Below are 21,717 nucleotides of genomic sequence, written 5' to 3'. Positions count from 1 at the left end.
GACTTACCCAGGAGACAGGGCCAGAGAAGGGCCCACACTTCCCCAGTGGGCAGCTCCGAAGGGCCCTAACCTGGTGGATCATGCCCCAGGCTGTCACGCCCAGGTGGGGCAGGCCTGAGCGGCGCTCAGCTCTACCTGAGCAGGTGCACAGGTGGGCCTCCAGATCTTCCCTCTGCCCACCTGCTCCCTGACCCCTCCCTGCAGCCCGCCCATCTCCCCCCTTCCTGCCTGGCTCACTGCCTGGGCAATGAGAGCAGACAACGAGGCCAGCCTTGCCTTCACCACCGCACCCCTGCACCCGGGGCACTGCAGGTGCCCGGCTCTGGTTTGCCAGACCAGTGGACCAGTGACAGCGATGGCTCTCACACGGTGTGGCTGGAAGCCAGCGAGATGATGCAGGTGTCACACCTCACGGGGTCTGCCACGTGACGAGCTGCACCCCGGTCACTCAGCTCCCTGGAATCAGCTGGGAGCTGCAGGCCCAGCCATGCCCCTGCTGCTCTTGCTCTGCCTCCATTCTCCAGCGGCTTCAGGCCTGACCTCCGACCCCAGGCTGCCACCGTCCTAGCACGCTGTCCAGGCAAGGCGGGGGCGGAGGAAGGCGGCAGAGGTGGAGCACAACACTGCGCAGGAAGCTCCTGATTCCTGCCCTCCCAACGTGCCGATGGGGGCTGTTCTTGGGAAACGCCTCTGTGCCTGCACTGGCTGAGGCCCCCTCCCAGCGTGCGCATCCACACCTGCCCCGATTTCCCCAGCTCCGAGGGACGAAGCACCAGGTGGTGGGGGCGGTGGGGCTGCCCATGGGAGCCCCTCCCTAAATCTGGACCCTGCAAGTTTTCAGACGTCATGAAGAGGTCCCCATGCACCCATGACACAGACAAGTCTTCCTGAAGGAGCCGGCCCAGAGCCAGCAGACAGCCTCGGGACCAAGCATCCTGGCTTTGCAGCCTGTGCACAATGCCCCCCGTAGCCCCTCGCTGGGCCTCTGGGCCAGGGCCTAAGAGGCAAGCTGCAAGCACCCTTCAATCCAACAATTGTGCCCAGGCACACCTCACTGTGCCGCTCTGATGAGAAGGAGCCCCTGCCCCCGGAGCTCCCTGGGCATCCACACAGAGCTGACCACATGCAGGTCCTGGCTGCAGTCAGCTGTCTGGGAGGCGGGGACCCTGGGCCTTGATGCTTCCGAGTGACACCAGCTGGACCCCAGCCTCTGCAGGCACAGGAGTCACACAGAGGCCATTCAGGGAGAGGGGACTTATGCACAGGGGTAAAAATAAAACTGGAGACCGTGAGCCCTGACCACATGCTAAGGTGACCAGGGAGGGACCCGGGTCCAACCATTTTATTCTACAGGAATGAAGACTGAGGCCAGGAGGGGCAGTGCCTTGTCTGAGGAGACAAGGAAATGAGACGCAGAGCTGAGAACAAACCCCAAGCCTTGCATGGTGTGCCCCATGAGCCCCAGCTCTGCCTTGCACCTTCCCTTATCAAAGCCACCCCCAGGGAAAAAGCCAGCAGGGAGGAAAGGAGAGAACTGGCCCAGGGTGTAGGAGCTGTGGAGCGGCTGCCTCGCAAGGCTAAAAAGAAAGCCCCACCTGCGAGATCCAGAGCTGAGCTGCCAGCGGGGACGAGGAGAGGAGCGGCCAGGTGGGGCTCGGGCTGTGGGCTCCGGAGTAAGACAGAGGTGGGCGTGAGCTGAGTGGGACTGAGACTGCTGCTGTCGTACAATCTGTCGTGATTGTTCAACCAGAGGCCCCTGCAGTCTCACTGTTTTGCACTGAAGGCTGCAGAAGTGTGGCCCTGAGGGTCTCAGCCTCAAGGAGCCTCAGTTTTCTCATCTGTAAAATGGACAGGATGATAGCTCGTGCCCCAGGGTTGTTATGAAGATGAATTAGGGGCCCGGCACATGTCAAAGGCTCGACTGAGGGTTGCTGGTGCTGCTGGGGAAGGAAGAAAATGGCAGCCTGTGACGGGCAGACGGGTGTGCCCCGCTCAGGAGCCCTGATGTGCAGAGCTGGACCCCAGATCTGCTGCCTGGAAGAGGGCCACGGGCGCCCCCACCTCTTACCTTCCTGAAATGGCTGTGTTTGCATCTGCAGCCGGATCTTGATGAGGTCCACGGGCCCGCCCAGGCCCACCGAGACCACGCCGGCCACCATGCTGGCCAGGAGCAGGTCAGACAGGCTGCGGGGAGGGCTGGCCTCAGGCTCCCCACAGCGGTGCCGCCCCAGGAGCCTCTGTGTGTTGCTGAACACCCCGAACACCACTGAGTTGTAGACGGCGATGCTGGCCAGGGGGAAGGACATGCCCTTGAAGAAGCCGAAGACCTGCAGGGAGACAGACAGGCGATCACAGTGCAGCCCTAAGCCCCGGTGAAGGGGGGGAGGGGACCCCGCAGGCTCAAGGGGCACCTGGGCCGGCTGTAGGGAGCTTCCCTGGGAGCAGGGCTGGGTCCTGATGGGGGCTCTGGGGCGGGGAGGGTCTCAGCCACAGCACCCAGGACTTCGAGGCTGAGGACGGGGAGCTGCAGGCTGGGGCAGGGTCCTCTGCCTCCTGCATTCTGAACGAGAGCCTCAGAGGTCCTGAGGGAAACTGGAAAATTCCACAGGCACTTGCTGGAGTGAGGACAGCAACACACAGGACGACGAGACAATTCCGGGGACCAGGCCGCCAAGAAGATGCTGCCTGAACGCCCGCGTCCCCCATCGGGCAGTCTGCCTGGGTGGGAGTCCAGCTCCCCTTCCAACCCCAGCTTCCTGCTCACGTGCACCCTGGCGGGGAGCAGGGGATGACCCAAGGAGGTGGGGCCCTGCCACCCACATGGAAGACCCGGATGGAGTTCCTGGCTCCTGAAACAGCCTGGCCCAGCCCTGGCTGTTATAGGCATTTGGGAAGTAAACTAGCAGGGGGAAGATCTGTCTGTCTCTATCTTTAAAATAAATAAAAATTAATTTAAAAAAACTCTAGGAACTGATGTGCACGTCACAGTCTACATGCAAATCCACCGACCCCCAGCCCATGTCCTGCAGCTTGTGTGCCTCGGGCAGGACTGCTCACACATACCAGCAAGTGCACATGTGTGCATCACGCACACACACATGTGCACTGCCTGCTTCAGGATCTTTCTCCCTATCAGAGTACCTCAGCCAGGAGCTGCTGTGTCTCAGAGACATGCCCCAGGATGGGCCAGCTGGCGGGCACCCTGGGAATGTGTGCCCAACACGAGACTCAGTGGCCACCTTACAGGGCACAGAGGAACTGCAAGAGCACTCGGAACACCAAGTCCGCAGGGCTCGCCCTGATTTCCAATGAGCCCATCTAGAGAGCTGAACCAGGCCCTGGTGCCAGCCTCACTCTCTCTGGGAAAAAACCCACGGTGCCTGCAGAAGTTTCCAAGCCCCAGGGTCCATGCTAGGATGGAGCTGGTCCGGATAACACGTTAAGGCTTGAAGTATGGTATGAGATGACTGATGGAACAAAGACACAAGCCTTAGCCATTCTCACTCATTGCCCAAAAGATAAATAAACACTGGAATTTATTCCTTGCCCTTGAATACAACACCACGTTCTTTCCCAGGTTCCCAAGGCCCCGCGTGGCCACCTGAAAGACTAGTTCCAGGAATTAACCCTGCCTGCTCCCCCTACCCCCACCCCAACTCCTAGCCCTCCTAAAATATATGAAGGCCTGGCCCTAGGGTCCAGGCCTTCTGCCACGTGTTCCATCAATGTGCACACCAGCAGTTGGTCACCCACGTCTAGGAATTCATTTTATCTGAATAAATTCAGTCCGGCTCTAGATTCGTACACTGCCTCCCCTCTATTTCCTGCCCCCTTTCCTAACAACGAGAAGGGAAATTCAGCCAAAGACAGAAAGCAGGAAGGACCATGGGGCCGCAGCCACGTCCCCAGCCCCGGGGAGGTGCCCGCAGGCCCTGGCCCGCCCACCCGAGCCTCAGGGACACTTACGCTCTCCCTGCTGTACACTGTGCGGATGCAGTGGAGGGTGCCCCTGTAGCCGACGCCGGCCTGTAGGCGAGTCTGCGGAGAGAGGCAAGGGTATGTAGCTCAGGCATTGCTCCCATCCTCACTGCCCACAAAGGTGCCCAGAGCCGGGAGGGCCCTGGCCAGAGGGAAGCAGCCAGGTAGGAGGCCGAGGTGCCAGTGCTGGCCTTGCTGGTGCACCATCCTCCCCTAGCACTGCCTCCCGTTCAGACCTGCTCAGCTCATAGAGGCCCGCTGAGCCTGAGCGAGGGCCCAGGCCAGCCAGCGGGGCAGACACAACGCTGCTGATGGCGCCCGACTGCAGCCTCTCCAGGACAGAGCTGACCTTAGCTCTGCCCACCTGCTGTCTGTCACTCTGCCCAGCCTCCCCATAGGAAGACCTGTGCTTCTCCCCCAAGAACCACCGCCCCAGCCCTTGTCCCTCACCCCTCCATGGACAACCATCTGGCCTCTCTCTCCACAAATGTGAGTGCAACCATGCCCTGCTGTTGAAAGGCCTCCGGAAACTCCCGTCACAGCGAGAATATATGTCATACCACACCTGTGCTCAGCAGGCCAACAGGTGCACCTGAGCCCCTCCCTACCCTGTGTGCTGCCCTCCGTGCTCACTGCAGAGCACCTGCCGAGACCCTCAGCATCAGTTCTTCCCTCCCTCCAGCCCTCGCCCTGGCTGTCCACCCCTGAGTCCCAGGAGGCCCTTCCACAGCCACTCCCTTGTTGGGCTTAGCGTAACGCTGCAAGGGTCTGACCCGCTTGTTACTGTGGGGCTGGTGCTGCATGGCCCACTGGGGCAGGCCACCTGTTTTATTTCCCGCTTGTCTGCAGGGCTAAGCCCAGAACAGGCGCAGTGGCCCCTCTGCACGGTGAAGACCTGGCCTCGGGAGCAGGAGCAGCCCCCGACAGACACAAGAGTTCTGAATCAACCCATGGGAGAGCCCAGAGCCCCCACCTCCCCGTCTCATGGGCAGCCCATGAAAACACTCTCTCTGCACCCAGCACCTGCCGTGCCCGTGCAGGAAGGAGCCTGAGAGCACCCCGTCTCCACAGCGCCCAGTGTGTAGGAGGAGCCCAGGGGAGCAGGTCGCTTCACCCAAACCACCCAAGCTCCACTCCCTACACACACAGAGAAGGCGCTGGCAGAACAGACGGCACCGGTACCACGGCCTCACCGCGGCGGCCTCCCTCACGCAGCTTTGCTCCATTTCCCAAATCTCCTACAATAAATGTTATTACTTGTATGTTGCTACTTGCACAACTTTTAGCTTACAGAGTTTAAAAATTATTATGACTGTGGGAATACGCTCTCTTAATCAGAAAGCTTCAACATGACACACAGGTTAAAGCCCACACTGATGGCCATGGCTAAGAGCAGAGCTGAGAGTTGGCGAAGACTCCTCCCATCAACCATCCTTGCATATACAACCTGCAGCCGGTGGTGTAATCTATGATGAGAGAATTGTATTTATTGACTCATTCAACTCCTACCTGCCAAGTGCCTGCATTATTGTATGCTGCATTTTTCCCGTCTCAGGGAGCCTGGCACAGAACATGAAGAGGGGCATCTTCCAGTCCAGTGGGGCTGGAAGAGACAGCCGATGCCCAGTGACTCCCAGGTAACCACGTGTGTCAGGTCATGACAAGTGCTGTGGGGACAACTAGCTGAGGAGGAGGGCTGGGCAGTGGGGAAGGGTCCCCAGAAGTGGCAGCAGACTGGACACTGGGCCTCCACCATCTGCTTGTTAAACACAACCACAGGCTACCTCGGGCCTGCCAGACTGGGCACTGGGCCTCCATGACCCCCGAATGGGACAATGACATGGGCCAGGGGACGTGGCGGAGGGGAGCAAGCCTCTCTCTCTCCTTGCCCCATCTGAGGCTGCGCTGAGGCCCAGCGCCTTCCGCTGCTGGCCCTGCCTCTGCCCGGCCTGGCTCTGGGCGCTGACTCCACAGAACGGATGCCTCCTGGACAGGCCAAGTTCCCACGAAGAAGGTGGAGCGGTCAGTCACTCAAGGGGGAACTCAACCCAAGGGCAAAACCTGGACCAGAGTCCTCTCAAACCCTGGAGGAACGGTCTGCCAGATGTGCCGAGTGCCAGCCTGGCCCTGAGGCCCACAGCTGGGCCCCGATCACGAGAGCCGGCGCTGAGCAGGCACTAGCTGCACACTGGGCATCTCGGAGAACTCTCCTTGAGGATGCGCCTGGAGGCTGTGAGGCAAGGGCCCCAGCCTTCATTCTGCAGATCAAGGAAACCGACGCCCTGGACGGCTTTCCTACTGCTGCCAAAGCGGCTTCCAACAACACAAGCTCATCCTCACGCGGTTCTAGCAGCCAGAAAACCAGAGCGGGCTCCAATGGCTGACACTCAGGCACCTGCGGGGCCGTGCTCCTGCCAGAGGTTCCAGGCGACAACCGTTTCCTGGCCTCTCAGGCCCTGGACGTCCGTCCTCTCCCCTTGAGGCCTGGCCCCGCGTCGCCTCTCCTTTCCAATCCCCGCTGCAGCTCTCGCTTTGCTTCCTCCTCTTCTTCAGAGGGAAATCCACATCCTCGAATAAGGACCCTCGTGAGTGCATTCCGGATCCTCCTGGACACTCCGGGGCCACCTCTGCATCTCACATCTGCTGTGACGTGGTGACACTCAGGAGCTCCTGAGGCCCAGACATGGACACACCTGGTGGCCGTTATTCTGCCAACCATACTCGCATCCTGGAACTCCTGCTCCAGTTCACACTCGGGGCTTTCCCTCCCCAGGTCCCTGGTGGCCACACACACCACGAGACTGGTGCTGATCTCTGTCCTAAGGAAGCAATGAGATCAAAGGCAAAGCAGCCCAAGTTGCCGTCCGGAGCTGACCTGTGCAGAGTCTGGCGGATGGCAGGTACTCACCGAACACTGTACAAGGCAGCCCAGTGGGCTGGCTGCGGCCAGCTTCAGCAGCTGCGTGAAGCAGCACTCGTCCAACACCCGCCAGCTGGGGGGCGTCTGGGGCCGACTCGGCGTTGAGGGTGCTCCAAGCCCTCATCTGGGGCCGACTCAGCATTGAGGGTGCTCCAAGCCCTCGTCTGGGGCCTGGAAAACTGAAGGGCCCCTCTGTGCCTTTGCTCATCTCTCCTAGTGCTGTAGACTCAAGGACACGGTAAGACATGCCTGGATCTTGGGCTCCACTTCCTGCCAAGCATGATACGAGGAGACATCGCTGCCTGGGTTCCACGTGTGACCCACACTAAGCACCACACACAGACCTGCCTCAAGGCTGAGCTGCATCTGACCATCGAGCAGGAAGGTGTCCTGCCTGAGTTCTGATTCTGAGACTCTGTCCGTGCCCATCAGCCCTCTACCCTCAGGGGTCCAACCACCATGCATTCAACGAATGTGTGGAAAATATGTTTTTAAACTGTGTCTGTACTTAACATGGAGATCTTTTTCCTAGTCTTTATCACCTGGACAACCCAGTCTGACAGCCGTTTGCACAGCACCCACTGCGTCAGGTGCCAGTAGTGACCCAGAGATGGTGGGATGTGCTGTTCAGATAAGGCGCTGGAACACCTGTGGGTTTTGAAAGCTGATGCAAGGACACCCAGGGACGACTGTGCAGCATGTTCTCGGGTCTCTCACCCATGCCTGGCTCCTTACAGGGTGCCAGAAGCTCCAGGCTCTGGGTGTGCAGGGCACGCCTTGGAGACCACGGCCCTGCACGGAACACTCAGCCCAGAGCCATGGCCTCCGCACCACGGCACAGTGAGCGCATGCTCCTCTACTTCACAGTCCTCCCTCCTGTTTGAAGCTCTCGGGACCTCAGAGAGAGGGCATGGGTGCTCTGTGGCAGGGTGTGAGAGCCAAGAAGCTAGGTGCTGAGGGGTGGGCCACCTGGCAGAGGAGGCCATGCCCTGGGTGGACTGGGCCATCAGGGGCAGCCTGGCATGGGACAAGGGAGGAGCCCCACTGGGGTGTTCATGGTCGGGGGGCGGGCACCCCTAAGCCTGCCCACGCAGCCTGGACCGGCAACAGAACCTTAACCAGAAAACATGCTGCCCATCAGGCACCGTCATGCCCACAGGCACCAGCCATGCCGGCAGCTGGGCGGGAAGCCTCAGGCCGGCTCCATGCCCCTGAGCAGCCAGGAAGCAGAGGGCAGGGAAAGGAACCTTTGATCTGATGAGTAGCCCAGGCCCTGGTCGCTGGGCCCTTCCACCACCAAGCCTCTGCAGGGACCTGGGGCAAGCCGCCCCCTGCCTCCCTGCCCCCAGTGCGTCAGCTTGTCAGGATGGGATCCTGTGGCTCACTGCTCTGCCCTTGGCTTCTCCATGAACAACCTCCCGACGGCCCAGGAGCGAGGCTAATGCTGTGGAGAATGGGCAGCGAGGCCAGCACTGCACTTCTGGGCACTGGGACTTGCCCAGGCCTTTGTCAGGCTCAGTGTCCGAGAGAAAATGTCAATGGAAAGGAAGGGAGGAGGCTGCTGTAGGTGCAACAGGGCCCAGCCTGGGCCCGGGCAGGTCAGGGATGCCCAGTGGCTAGACTGAGCCTCAGAAATCCAACGACTGGTGTCCTGAGAAAGGAGAGGGAGATTATGCACACGGAGAGGCAGCTGGAAAGGCCACATGAAGACGGAGGCGGAGGCTGGAGCGACAGAGCCACAGTAGCTGCAGAGCCAGGGTCGCCCGCAGCCACAGGATGCTGCCCCCCTCCCGGCCTCTGGCAGCAGCCAATACCTTGACTTTGAACTCCTGATCTTGGAGCTGGGGAAGGAACACGTTTCTGCTCCGTCAAGCCACCAGGGTTCTCACCGTTTGCTGCATTGATCCAAGGAAGCGAATCTGACCCCTCCCCTGCCCGCTTCCTTGAAGTTACATCCTTCGCACCCAAGTCAATGACGCTGCTGTGGTACCGACTCACCGGGGCACCTCAGCCCTGGGCCCACCACAGGACACCATGGAGGACTGGGTCAGGCTGCCCCCTTGTCAGTCAATCCAGGAGGCCACGTCGGGAATGGCTATGTCTCTAAGGGACCCCCAGAATCCCAAGAGAAACATGTCCATACCACTGAATTTGGGGAACCTCAAACTCACTCTCCAAGTGGCTAAAATCCAGCTAGTTGGATCACAAGAAGAGAAAAACTTAATTGATACAGAATGATGTTCATGGGGCTGGCACTGCATCCCATATGGATACCAGTTCATGACTCTGCCGCTCTACTTCCAGTCCAGATCCTTGCTAAAGGCCTGGGAAGGTAGCAGCAGATGGCCCAAGTGCTTGGGCCCCTGCCACCCACCTGGGAGACCTGGGTGCAGCTCATGGCTCCTGGCTTCCGCCTGGCCCAGTGCTGGCCTCTGAGGCCATCTGGGGAGTGAAGCAGCAGGTGGAACTCTCCCTCTAACTCTGACCTTCAAATAGTTAAAAAAAAAAATGTTCCTAAACATTGCTGCTATTGAGTTAGTGTGTCTACCGGTGTGTCCCAGGAACAACCCTCCTGTCTTACGTCTATCCTGAAAGCCAGGGCTTGGGACTGTCCTGCTGAATTTCCTGCAAACAATAGGCTCACACCCAGAGCCTACCTCCTGGCTCAGCCACACTGCTTCACACACTGCGTCACACCCTGGTGTGTCTATTTGTCACGTGAGCCCTGGGTGGGACACACCACAAACGAGTTAGGTGACTTTGGGAGGGCGGGGAAGCCAGGAACAGCTCCAAGGACAGCACTGGAGTCTTCCAAGCCTCCCCAGGGTCCCAGCAGGTGCCCTGTGCTGGGCAGACTTCAGGACAGCCTCAGCAGGTACTCACCCAGGGCTGTAACCAGCTCCGGGTGACCCTGTGTGCTCACTAGGGGCGGTCAGAGGCCACCAATAGGGCAATGGTAGCCCTTGCAGTGGGCAGAGAGGGCTCAGTGGTCATCCACAGCTGCCACAGAGGTGGCAAAGGTGTCCCGGAGCCAGGCGTGGCTCTGAGCGTCCTGGTGAGTGCCTAGCACGTATGCTACCTCTAGGAAGCCTCGAGAGCCTGGTCAGTCCACTCCAGACATGAACTCGCTGCAGAGACCTCCTTGGTGGGCTCTGAGCATGAGAACCTGGGTGGGGCAGGCATCCCAGGCTTCTCACAGCACCCACACCACACCCCATGCACACCTCACTGCATTCACATTGGTCCTTTGTCTGCTGTGAGAACTGACCTGGAGGCCTCTTCATGGGCTCGGGCCTTTGCCACCATGTCCCTCCCCTATCAGCCTCTCACCCCAGTCCTGAACTCCCCATCTGGCTCCTCCACATCATCTAAGTCTCAACTTGGCCACCACCCATGCGGAGAGGCCATTGCTGACCCTCCCATTCAGAGACGCCGCAGCCACTGCTAACATCATCACCTGTGCTATTAGGGCCCTGGCTTCCACCACTGCCTGTAACGCCTCATGCATGCCCTGTGTTCCCTAATTACCTCCCATCAGTGGCCTAAAAGCACCTGTGCCCAAGGACCGCTAATGGGAGGTGCCAGGCAGATAAGCAGAGGGTCCCTAATACACCCAGTCAGAAGGCTTCTCACCCAGCCCAGCCAACCCCTCACCTCTTCCTCCTCGGGGACACACCACATGGCTGGTGTTGCATGGGGTCCTGCAAATCAGCTCCTTCACGGAACTCCTCCCAGGAGGCTACTGGTTCTGCAACTCATGAGGACCGGCCCTCTGCAGAGCAAGCACACCCTCCTGGGGGCCAAGGCTGCCTGCTGCCCCTGCCTGGCTGGCACTCCCCAAAGCCTCGACCCCTGGCCCCAGCAGTAAGTGTGGGAACAGGGCCAGCACCCACAGACTCCAGAAGCCCTGCCACAGAGCCCTCGATGGCTGAGGGATTCCCACCCATTTGCAGCCCTCCTGAAAAATCCTCACACTAGCTGAATCTAAAACACACTGAATTCACCAACCATAAGGACCGACCCACACATGAGGTAGCCTGGCTTTGTGCAGTGCACACAGTAGGTGCTCAGTGAGTGATGGACTCCTGCATCTGTGTCGGGATGGCAGTAACTGTGGTTTCAGCCTTTGTAAACCTGCGGTTCCAAACTACTTCCTTGCAATTACTGTACGTGTTTGCTAAAGTCCCCACAGCTTGTGAAAATGGCCACAGGGCCTGGACCTAGTGAGGGCCTGAGAGTGCTCCCTCTCTCTGCAAGTGCTCCCTGCATGCCAGCACCCCAGCTTTCACTGGCTCTTGTGCCCAGGCAGCCAGCTGACCAGGGTGGCCCCAGCCTTGGCATCCAGAGCAGCCACAACCCTCTCTCAAGTCAGGCCTCTCCCGTCCCTTAGCCCCGGGAGCCTCCAACACCCTCTGTTCTGAATTCCAGGCAGCCCAAGCAGAAGGCACAGTTCTTGGCAGCTTCAACCTAACCAGAAGAGGATTTGAGCTGGCCAAGGGCAAGGCCTAGCCTGGAGGACCTACACCGTGGTGGGAGGATTGTGGGCCTGCTCCCCAGGGGTTCCAGGCCAGCAACAACATCATGCCTTGGGCACTGACCAGTGAGGCAGGCTGGCCCGAGGGCCAAGTCCACTTTGGGGCACTGAGATCTGGAGAGCCCTGAACTCTGCATCTCTTTCTCCTCCCTCCTAAAACAGAAGCCTGCAGCATCCCCGGGCGGAGATCTGCCAGCATCTCTCTAGCCACTGGACTCTGCCTGCCACCCCCCTTGGGTTTCTGGGGACCCCAGAAGCCCTCATTACCACCTGAAGCATTTCTTTAAATATCTGAGGCAGGTAGGCTAAGGAGAGAGTACGTGAGCTCTGCCCTAGGAGGGGCCATCTCCCTGAGGGGAGGGGTGGGGGAAGGGGAGGGAGTCAGAGCACGCAACAGAAGAGCCCAGAGCTTCATGGGCACATGGGGAGGCAGAACTTCAGGAAGTCAGGGTGGGGAGGTCCTATGTATGGCCACGCTCCCCAGGCGAGGCTCTGAGTCCTACTGGCTCAGGTGGCGGGGGCGGGGCGGGGGAGGCAGTCGCAGAGAGCCCCCCTTTGCATCTTACTCCCCAGCTCCTAACTTGTGTGACCAGGGACAAGCCCCTTCCCTTTTGAGGGAGCATCCCAAGTCCAGGATGTGCCTGCCCTGCCCATCCTGGTGGTCCCCCAGCCCCACGTGGCTCATCACATTGAAATGGGTTACCACTGCCAAGTCTGGTCTGCAGCCCTAACCTGACATCCTGACCTGCCTGTCCTCGACTCTGACCCACAGCCGCCCCCAGGAACTTGAGGCACCAACAGAACGGGCCATGCTGGCCTTTGCCCATGCTGTCCCCTGTGCCTGGCATAGCTTTGTAATTGCCTAAAGCTTTAGATCCAACCCTTGAAGTCTTTCCCGATCGCTCAGCTGCACGGGGACTTGGCAGACACTGCTCACCAGGGCCCCAGCCCCTCCCCCACCAACTCATGAAAGGCTGCAGGCAGGGGTGGGTCACTAAAACCAAACCATTGGAGCCAGTGCCCTGGAGTGAGATCCTCTGGAGACTCCCAGAGGATCAGCAACAGCAGACACAGGCCCAGAGGCATGGGAAGGATGGCCCTGGTACCTTGACTGTGTCCAGAGGGTAACCGACGATGACGCTGGCGGCACCTGTGGATCGAGAAGAGAACTTGGTCACTCAGCCCTGGACCCTCCGTTTGCACCAGCTGGCTCCTGGGGCAGGACAGAGGGATCAGGCCTGTGCATCAGCAGTCTGTCACCAGAGGAGCCCTCCTGTGTGCTAGGTGCTGGCTCAGGCACCAAGGAAGGCAGGAAGCAGGGAGTCGACCCTGGGGCCTACCTCAACAGCAAGGGTCCCCCAAAAAAGGGAGGAAAGGTGCTGGGACATGGGGTACTCACAGGCAAAAGAATGTGGTTAGATCCCCCCCAATACACACACACTCCACGGCATATACAAAAATTATACCAAACAGATCAGAGGCATCCGTGAGATAAACTACAAAACTCTTAGACTAAAACACAGGGAAAAATCCTCAGTGAACCCTTAGATATGACTCCGGGGACATATGAAAAACAGAGAACTCAGACTTCACAAAACTTAAAAGCTTTGTACATCAAAGGAACACAAGAAAGTGAACACAGGGGTAGAGGTGGTAGTGCTGCCGGTTAAGCCACTGCTTGGGACACCCACATCCCAGGTCAGAGTGCCTCGGTCTGGGTCCTACCCCGGCTTCCTGGTAGTGCACACCCTGGCAGGTGTGAGGTCTCCCGGGCCCACACATGGGAGACCTAGACTGAATACCTGCTCCTGGCTTCCGTCTGACCTAGCGCTGGCTGTTGTGGGCACTTGGGAAGTAAATCAGCATATAGAAGATCTATTCTCTCTCATTTTCTCTCTTTCCCCCTAATCTTCAAATACATAAATTATTATTTTTAGAAAAAGAAAGTCACTACAAACATAGAATGGGAAAAATATTAAAATATTTTAACACAGGCAAATATCAAGAGTGAAAAAACACACTCTAACTTTAAAAAAAAACTTATTTAAATAAAAATCACAATTCAAGTCCCTTTCACACCCACTAGGATGGGCAGATTTAAAAAAATAAAAAGGGAAACTAACACATTTGAGCATGGATTTACAAAACTGGAACTTTCACCAATGGGGAAAACCTTCCCCTCAAAACAGTTAAACACAGAATCACTCACAGCCCAGCAACTCTGCTCCTTGGTAGACACCCAAGAATTGAGGACAGGTACACAAACAAGAGTATGTGCATACATGTTCAAGGTCACAACAGAAAAAAGTGCAAAAAAAAAATCCAAATGTCCACCCACTGATGCATGGTAAAGAAACTGGGTACAATATGCAATGGAATATTATTGAGCTATAAAAAGGAACTTACTGATCCATGCTGCGACACGAACGAGCCGCAAAGCCTTATACTAAATTAAAAGGGCCGGACACAAAAGGCGACTGCTGTAGAATCCCACTCCTGTGAGTTATCCAGGATGGGTAAATCCACTAATCAGAAACCAGACTAGCGGCTGCCAGGGCAGAAGGCAGGGGTGATGGGAGGGAGGGTTTAATGAGTACAGGATCATATTAAATATTAAACTCAAGCACGATGAATGCTGGAGAGTTGATCAGAGCCCACAAGGATCCGTAGGTCAGGGGGGGCCAGAGCAGAAGTGTTGCAGGAGCTCCACTCAGGACACGCGACTGAGGCTTGCACAGGACGGAACCAGGCGTAAAGGAAGAAAACACAGCCGTGCACCACTCCACCACAGGGACGTGTTCTGAGAAATCTGGGAGGTAATCCCCTTGTTGTGCAAACACTAGAGTTTAGCTACAGAAACCTGGAGAGCACAGTTCTGGGGCTGGTACAGCTCACCGTCTCCATGGTCCCTTGAGGGGGGCTGAGATGCTGCCTTGCGGCTCACGGCTGCCTGTTATTGGTAGCAGGTACACCCTGCCTCATTGGGTCTAAAGTCCCAAGCTACAGGTCTATTAACATCTGATTGGCTGGACTCAAGTTCTGTTTCCATTAATATAGGCACTTCCAAGAAATAGCTCAAGTTTCACTTGTCTTTGCAAATCAAGCAAAGTCAAGGTCACTTCTGGTTTTTGTCAAGGACTCTTGAGGCTGGATCTCCATCTTAATTCACTCTAAGAGTCACGAGGAGCATGTTTTGGTACTAGAGAGAGAGACAGTTGACCACCATAGCAAATGAACAAAAGGCCCCTGAATTGCAAACATTAAGACGGCTAATTGTATTAGATGAGAATTTCAAATCAAAAGGAAGAGAAGATGTGGAGCGAAAACCCAGAAACCTTTCGGTTCCCTTCAGCTTACTCGCCTGTGCCTCCTTTGCAGCAGGTGGAGGGATGACAGCAGCTGCTCCCCCAGTTTCCATTGTGAGAATGAAGGCACGGCTGCACCTGGCAGACGGCCGGACGCCCAGAGGACGCTCAGACACAGATGTGCCACTGCTGAATGCTTTTTAAAGAAGTCCCCCTTGGAAAAGTGACAGCCAATGGATCTCCTTACGGGAAGATGCCCGCCCCCCGCCATGCTCCCAGGCATGTGCCACCTGGAGGGAGGCAAGGCTGCCCAGAGGCCCCAGGTGAAGCTCCTGTTGAAACAGAAGCTGTGGGCCGGTGCTATGGCATAGTGGGTAAAGCCGCCACCCGCAGTGCCAAAATCCCATATGGGCACCGGCTCTAGTCCCAGCTGCTCCACTTCCAACCCAGCTCTCTGCTGTGGTCTGGGAAAGCAGTAGAAGATGGCCCAAGTCTTGGGACCCTGCACCCACGTGGGAGACCCAGAGGAAGCTCCTGGCTCCTGGCTCCTGGCTTCGGATCAGCCCAGCTCCACCCATTGTGGCCAACTGGGGAGTGAACCAGCAGATGGAAGACCTCTCTCTCTCTCTCTCTCTCTGTCTTTCCTTCTCTCTTTAACTCTGACTTTCAAGTAAATAAATAAATAAATCTAAAAAAAAGAAAAGAAAAACAAAAGAAACAGAAGCTGTTACTCAAAGCCAGATTCCCTGGCCCAGTTATGCTGAGGGAGATGCCTCTGCTGCTACAGGTGACTTAACCAAGTAAGGTCGGGAAGGGGGCCTGGAATATCAGATATTTGCAGGGACGCCAGCCGATCCCAGAACAACCGTTCCTTTGTTCCAGGCCTCCTGTCCTCTTTCACCTCCTTCTTTCCACTGTGTTGGGCAAAGGCAGAGAGCTGCAGGCAGCAGCAGCCATTGCATCCTGGAGGCCGAGCCCGCCCTCCCACCCCCCTACTTGCAGGGACACAGGCTGAAGGAGGGTAGCAAGGCTTTGGTGCTCATTCCAGCACAGTGGCCTCAGCAATGGGCCCACAGCTCCCTGCTCACTCAGTGGCCCTGCCACGTGAAAGCCGAGCATTTGAGAACTTTTTAAAACGGGAACATCAGATCGGTGGTGTCCAGACCACACGAGCTCAGAGACGTGTAAATGCAACCTGCAGCACTGAACAGTGAGGTCTATGTCATGCAAGGTGGTTAAGAAAGGCAACAGTCTTGGCCCAGTGTGGGGGTTAAAGAGATAGAGCCTAGTGCCCATGCAAGATTCATCTCTGCATCTTGATTTCCCCATCTGCAAAATGGATATGCAGTAGGACCCACCTCCCTGGGGTTGTTATACTAACAAGATACATATCAACAGACCCAAGAGACCTCACACAGAGGAATCCCATGGGTGGAAAATATCCAGGAAAGGCACACTTCCAGACAGGAGCTGGGTGGTTGTCTCGGTGACAAGGAGCCAGCAGCAGCATTGTCAGTGAGCTGTGGGATCTCACCGTGGAGGGAAAATGCTCTGAAACCCATTTACTCACACCACTTGCTGAGGTTGCTAAAAACCACTTGAAAACTGTGCACTTGAAATGGGTCAGTGTTGTAATATGTAAAATAAACTGCTAAAGTTGATGTAGAAATACACATATGGACAGCCATTTGGTGCAGTGGTGAATACAATGCTTAGGAAGCTTGCCGCTCATATAACAGCTCCTGGGTTCAACACCTAGCTACTCCGCTGCTGATCCAGCTTCCTGCTAAGATGCACCCTGGGAGGTAACAGGCGATAGTGCAAATACTTGGTTCCTGCCATCCATGTGGGAGACCTAGCTGGAGGTCTGGGCTCCTGGCTTATGCCTAGCTCTTATAAGCAGTTAGAGTGAACCAGTGGCGGGAAGGTCTTACTATGCTTTTCAGATAATCATTTTTCTACAGGTGTGCTAACATGGACTTACTCAGAGAAGGCCATGCCCCTGCTTGCCAGGGTGCTGGCTTGGGAAATCCTGCAGTCACACGTTTGGGGCTACCCATAGCCCTGCAAGCCACCTGCAGCCCCCCTGAAGCTGCTCTGGTCGCTTGAGGGACAGCAGAGCCAAGAGGTGCCCTTGCCCTCCTGCCCCTCTAAATGCTAAAGGACTGTCCCGCCAAAGAGCCCGGGAATGCTAGGGAGCCTTGTGCACAGGTGAGGCTGTTAGGTAGGAAGTGAGAAATGGCCCTGTGTGTGTGTGTGTGTGTGAGGGGCCTAAGGGTCACGAAGTCTCCCACAGCCTGGGGAGCAGCCTGGGATCTCACCTGACAAAGCCCTGCCCAGCCCAGGAACTGTACAGGTGGTCCCAGCCTCCCACCCTCACACCCCAGGGAAAGCTCCCCGTGAGAATCCTCTCTGCCCAGCAGTTTAGGGGCTACTGTCTCATAACACTGGGCAATAAAATCTTCACAGCCAGGGCCGGCGCTGCGGGATAGTGGGTAAAGTCACCACCTGCAGCGCCAGCATCCCACATGGGCGCTGGTTCGAGTCCAGGCTGCTCCACTTCCAATCCAGCTCTTTGCTGAGGGCCTGGGAAAGCAGCAGAAGATGGCCTAACTGCTTGAGTCCCTGCACCCATGTGGGAGACCCAGAAAAAGCTCCTGGCTCCCAGCTTCAAATTGGCCCAGCTCTGGCAGTTACAGCCATTTGGGAAGTGAACCAGATCCGCCGCCCACCCCCACCCCCCCCCACCTTCCCTCTCCCTAACTCTGCCTCTCAAATAAAATAAGTCTTAAAAAAAAATTCCTCACTGCCTTCTGCTGCGGGAAGCACCCCAGGGGCATCTCCTCTGCCAGGTGGGCTGCCCAGTCTGAGAACACGAGGAATTTCGCCTACTTGTCGGTGGCAGGAAGGAGAAAGAGCGGCAAGAACTGGACCCCACGCCCTTCTCAGCCCTGTCAATACAGACTGAGCTCTTGGCTCTCTCCTGAGATGCACACCTGGCCCGTCAGGGGCATTCTCTTCATCCAACCACGTCACCCTGCTTCCCCCAGTCGGACCGCCAGGCACTCTGATTCTGTCTGCAGAGGTGCTCACCCGTTCTGATGGACGCTCCTCCCCGTTACACCTTGCTGCTCTGTGTACCCAACTCCTCTGTCTCAAGGCAAAAACCTATTCCACCGATCTCTGCCACAAAAAGAGCCACCCGCGTTCCGGAAGGCGCCAGGCAGGGGGCTCTGGTCACCAAGGGGAGGTGCCTGGACCTCAGGCTCTTTGGGGAGGGGCTGCATGTACCCAGATCTCTTGTGGGATACTCAGTTTATATGGCTTAAAAGAGAAAGATCCTTTTATGACAGTAAGCAAACAACTTGGAAAGTCCCAGCCCAACTCCACCAAGAGAAACGGAGCGGCAGCGGGAGGATCCGGTAGGGGAGGCGGGGCGGCGGCAGAGGAAGCCGGGCTCTGACAGCTGGCATCGGCTGGAGCCTGGCTCGATGCTCTGTGCACAGAGCCTGCGCCCTGGGGCCCCCACCCAAGTGCCACCCTCACACAAGTTCCTTCGAGCCAAGTCCCCCGTGTCGGGAGGTTGCCCTGACTGCAGCGGGGGCGGGCAGTTTAATCATTACCGAACCCAGGCCCTCCGGTCTTCCCTTCCAGGCAAGTGCCAAGCCCGGGGCGAAGCGCTGCGGAGCCCGCGGGTGTCGCTCGGGCGTCGCTCGGGCGTCAGGTAGGAACTTGCGGGGCCGCCCGGGAAGTCGCGGGAGTGCACGGGGGGGGGGGGGGGGGGGGGCAAGTTTCCAAGCCCTGAGCCCTGGGTGCGAACAGCCGGCGGGCGCCCTCGGTTCCCAGGTCCCAGGAGACACTCACCCCCGACCCAGCCCGCCGCGAAGTCTTCCAGCTGGAAGCTGCCCATGGCCGGGGCGGCGCGGGGCGGCGCTCGCCCTCCCAGAGCCCGGGCAGTGTCCACTCAGGGTCCGCGGCGCATGGCCGGCGGCGACGAGCAAGGAGCAGACTGGGAGCGCACCCAGCAGGTTTATTCTAAACCCGGTCCCTAGTCACCTCTCCAAGTGCCCCCGGCTGCTGACATCACGCCCCCAGTGGACCTTAAAGGCGCAGCAACTCGGCAGGAGGAGGGCGCCGGGGCAGGAGGGCCCGGCAGCGTAGCCCTGGCCTCAGCCGAAGTGCCAGCCCTCGCCTGTGACTGCCCACACCGCTTGGGGGTGGGGGGAGGAGGCTGGCTGTGACTTCAGGGACATTTTTGCAAAGTTCATTACCAGAGTCGGGGAGGGGAGAGGCTTTATCCAAGGTCAGGAAGAGTTTCTGGAACAGGATTATTTACCTGAAGACACGCCTACCATTAGAGTGCGATGCCAGCCTGCACCGGCTGTGACCATCAGCTCATCATTCTCGAGGAGCTGATAGAAGCGGTGGAAACCTGGCTGTGAATACACAGGGCACTCGGGGCCCTGCCCTGCAGACTCCCACCTGCCTCACCCTCCACTGCTCTGGGTTAAGAACCTCACCTCTTAAGGAATCATTGAAACAACACGTGGAAAAATCGGCCAGCCCCGGAGACAGCTCTAAGCAAACATTAGCCACTAGTACAGCTGCCGTGCCTGTCCCTGGACCTGGGCTTACCCCCTCTGGGCACTCTGTGTGTGTGTGTGGGAGGGTACTGCTCAGCCCATTTGACCTATGCAAATCAGCGGTCATAGCTGTCCTCTGTGTCCCCACACCTGAGGATTCACCCGACTGTGGATCGAGCACACTTGGGGGAAATAATGGGGTCTGTACTGAGCCAGCACGGACTTGCCGTGAAAATTCCCTAAGCAGTGCGGTACAACAGTCCTTCCGGTCCGCTGACGACGCATTCGGTGTCAGGCCTTGGAGAGATGAGGCTGTGTGTGGGTTATGCACTGAGCGTCCCCAGGTTCCGGGATCCTGGGGGCGGGAGAAGGGGCCTGGAGCCGTTCCGCTGCAAATCCTCACCGGTGGTGGTTTATGCTGGTGTGTGTGGTGTGTGAAAACTGGCCCCAGTGAGACGACAGAAGTTGCCGTGGTTTAGGATTAGCTGTCCGAGGACGGATCGGTGGCCCCAGTGAAGGGCTGAGAACTGAAACCCCACATGGAGCTGCCAAGAGCCGCCCTGGCCAGCGGGGAATTCCCAGAGCCCTAAAAACTGTCAACCTGCCTGGCCAGGCCTTCCCAGGGATGAGGCCTTCAAGAACTGCCAGCATGGCCACGTTCGGCGGCCGGGTAGCACACTGGGCCTGTCGAAGGCTCGCCTGGCTGTGCAGCTGCCAGAAACCACTGGTACCTCAACCTCCCCTCGACCCCAGGACACCCTGAGAGCGCCCCCAGGATTCAGCACAGATGTGGGTCCCAAACCCTGTTTTCTCAGAGCGGCTAAAACTCTCCTCGCCACCCCCAACCCTGCTCCAAAGCACGAGCACCACGCACTCCCGACAAGCACATGGAGGCCTGAGTGCCCTCACAAGTCCAGGGTCTGTGCCGCGGGCCTCACCGGCATGCTCCCAAGTCCTCACGGCACCTGCCAGTGCCAGCTCCCCGACGGTCAGCTTTCCGTGTGTACCCGGCAGGGCTGCGGTACCAGGGACTCAGCCAAGTACTCCCTGGGGTGTTGTCAACAAGGTGTTTTGTACACGTAATTAACACCCCTAATCAGCTGACCTCAAGCTAAGGCGAGCACCCTTGATAACCCAGGTGGGCCTCATCCAAGCCATTGAAAGCCTTAAGAGAAAATCTGAGGTTTCAAAGAAGGAGAAGAAATACCACTCTGGGCTACAACTTCGACTCCTGCCTGGAGTGTGCACCACACGGGCCTGTCCTGTGCATTTCACACTTGCCCAGGCTGACCGCACAGTTCTCTACGCGGTCCTCATTCCATATCTGGTGGGAGGAGAGGTTTTACTCCAGAACGACCAAACGTGTGGGTGCCCAAGACCCCACACAGTGGGTTGGTGTTTGCATACAACCCACACCCTGCTCCCCTGCTTCCCAGTCACCCCCAGGTTACTTACAACACTGCCACAGGCCGCTGCCAGGTCACAAGCTGCCAGTACGAGGAGACAAGGTCTCTGCACACTCAGCACAGAGGTAGCCCCGCCCCTCCTCCCCACACTGCGGATGCGAGGCTGTCCCATCCTCAAACACAGAAGCCACAGGCGTGGAGGCTTACACCGCACCTAGGAACAGGTCCTGGCTGACACACCCCGGGTCCACAGGGGAAACTGAGGCTCAACAGGTGCAAGTCTAACAGTGTCATCCCACAGCCACCAGGCAACAGTGACAACCTAGAGACTGCACCTGCCCCTTCTTATCCAGCCACCCCTCCTGAGACGGCACTGGGTCAGTGCCCAGAGAGACAGTGCTGATTCCAATCCGTGGGGGACTCCTCTCCCCAGCCCACCCCTGCACGGTGATGTCTCTGGCCAGCCCAGCGTGTCCCATGTGGTGTCCTGTGCTCAGACACCTGAAAGTCAGGAATCATGTCTAACTCTTAGGACCTGGCTCAGCCCTGGCCCTGGTTCTGTGAGTGGGCCCGGCAGCCAGCCAGCCCCCGGCAGGACTCCCATACCCACGAGGGCCTCTACATGGAGGCGTTGTCCCCTGGGAGCATGTGAGACATTGTCTGGCACTCTGAGAGTTTCCAGCAGGGCTCCCACCGAGACACCCCATGGGTGGCAAGGATGTAAGGGCTGTGGTCAGGAGGAAGGGGCCTCTGGTGGGCACACTCTTGTCCACGTCGCATCTGTGTCCCATCATCCAAAAGGCCCACCGAGGGCAGAACCAGATCACCTGTGCCCCCCTCTCCCTCCCTTCTTGGCACAAAGAGAGTGCCCTGTGTGCGGGTACGGGGGCTGGGGAGCAGTGCTGAGGGTCAGGCAGGATGGAGCTGCAGGCCAAGGCCAGCGTGGGGGTGGGGGCGGGGGCCTTGTGCAGCCCGGCAAAGCAGTGGGAGC

At 58.0% G+C, this 21,717-nt stretch overlaps 1 protein-coding gene across 4 annotated transcripts in view; it reads right to left on the bottom strand.

Annotated features, from left to right (window-relative positions):
* SLC25A48 (solute carrier family 25 member 48) overlaps positions 1–18,928 on the bottom strand; it is a 49,560-nt gene extending 30,632 nt beyond the window's left edge. The window contains exons 1-4 of one of the 4 annotated variants that reach the window (XM_051843408.2): positions 18,602–18,928; positions 12,539–12,582; positions 3,967–4,038; positions 2,069–2,327 (exon numbers count right to left, since the gene is read on the bottom strand). In XM_051843408.2, the coding sequence (XP_051699368.1) occupies positions 2,069–2,327; positions 3,967–4,038; positions 12,539–12,582; positions 18,602–18,647 (421 nt within the window). In that variant the 5' untranslated portion in view covers positions 18,648–18,928. The remainder of the gene's footprint in view (positions 1–2,068; positions 2,328–3,966; positions 4,039–12,538; positions 12,583–18,601) is intronic. The other 3 variants (XM_070076121.1, XM_051843409.2, XM_051843410.2) reach the window with 3 other exon arrangements.
* Between the last annotated feature and the right edge of the window lie 2,789 nt (positions 18,929–21,717).

Source organism: Oryctolagus cuniculus, chromosome 6 (genome assembly GCF_964237555.1).
Source record: "Oryctolagus cuniculus chromosome 6, mOryCun1.1, whole genome shotgun sequence".
Classification (NCBI taxonomy): domain Eukaryota; kingdom Metazoa; phylum Chordata; class Mammalia; order Lagomorpha; family Leporidae; genus Oryctolagus; species Oryctolagus cuniculus.
This window is presented reverse-complemented; position numbering and strand designations above follow the sequence as displayed.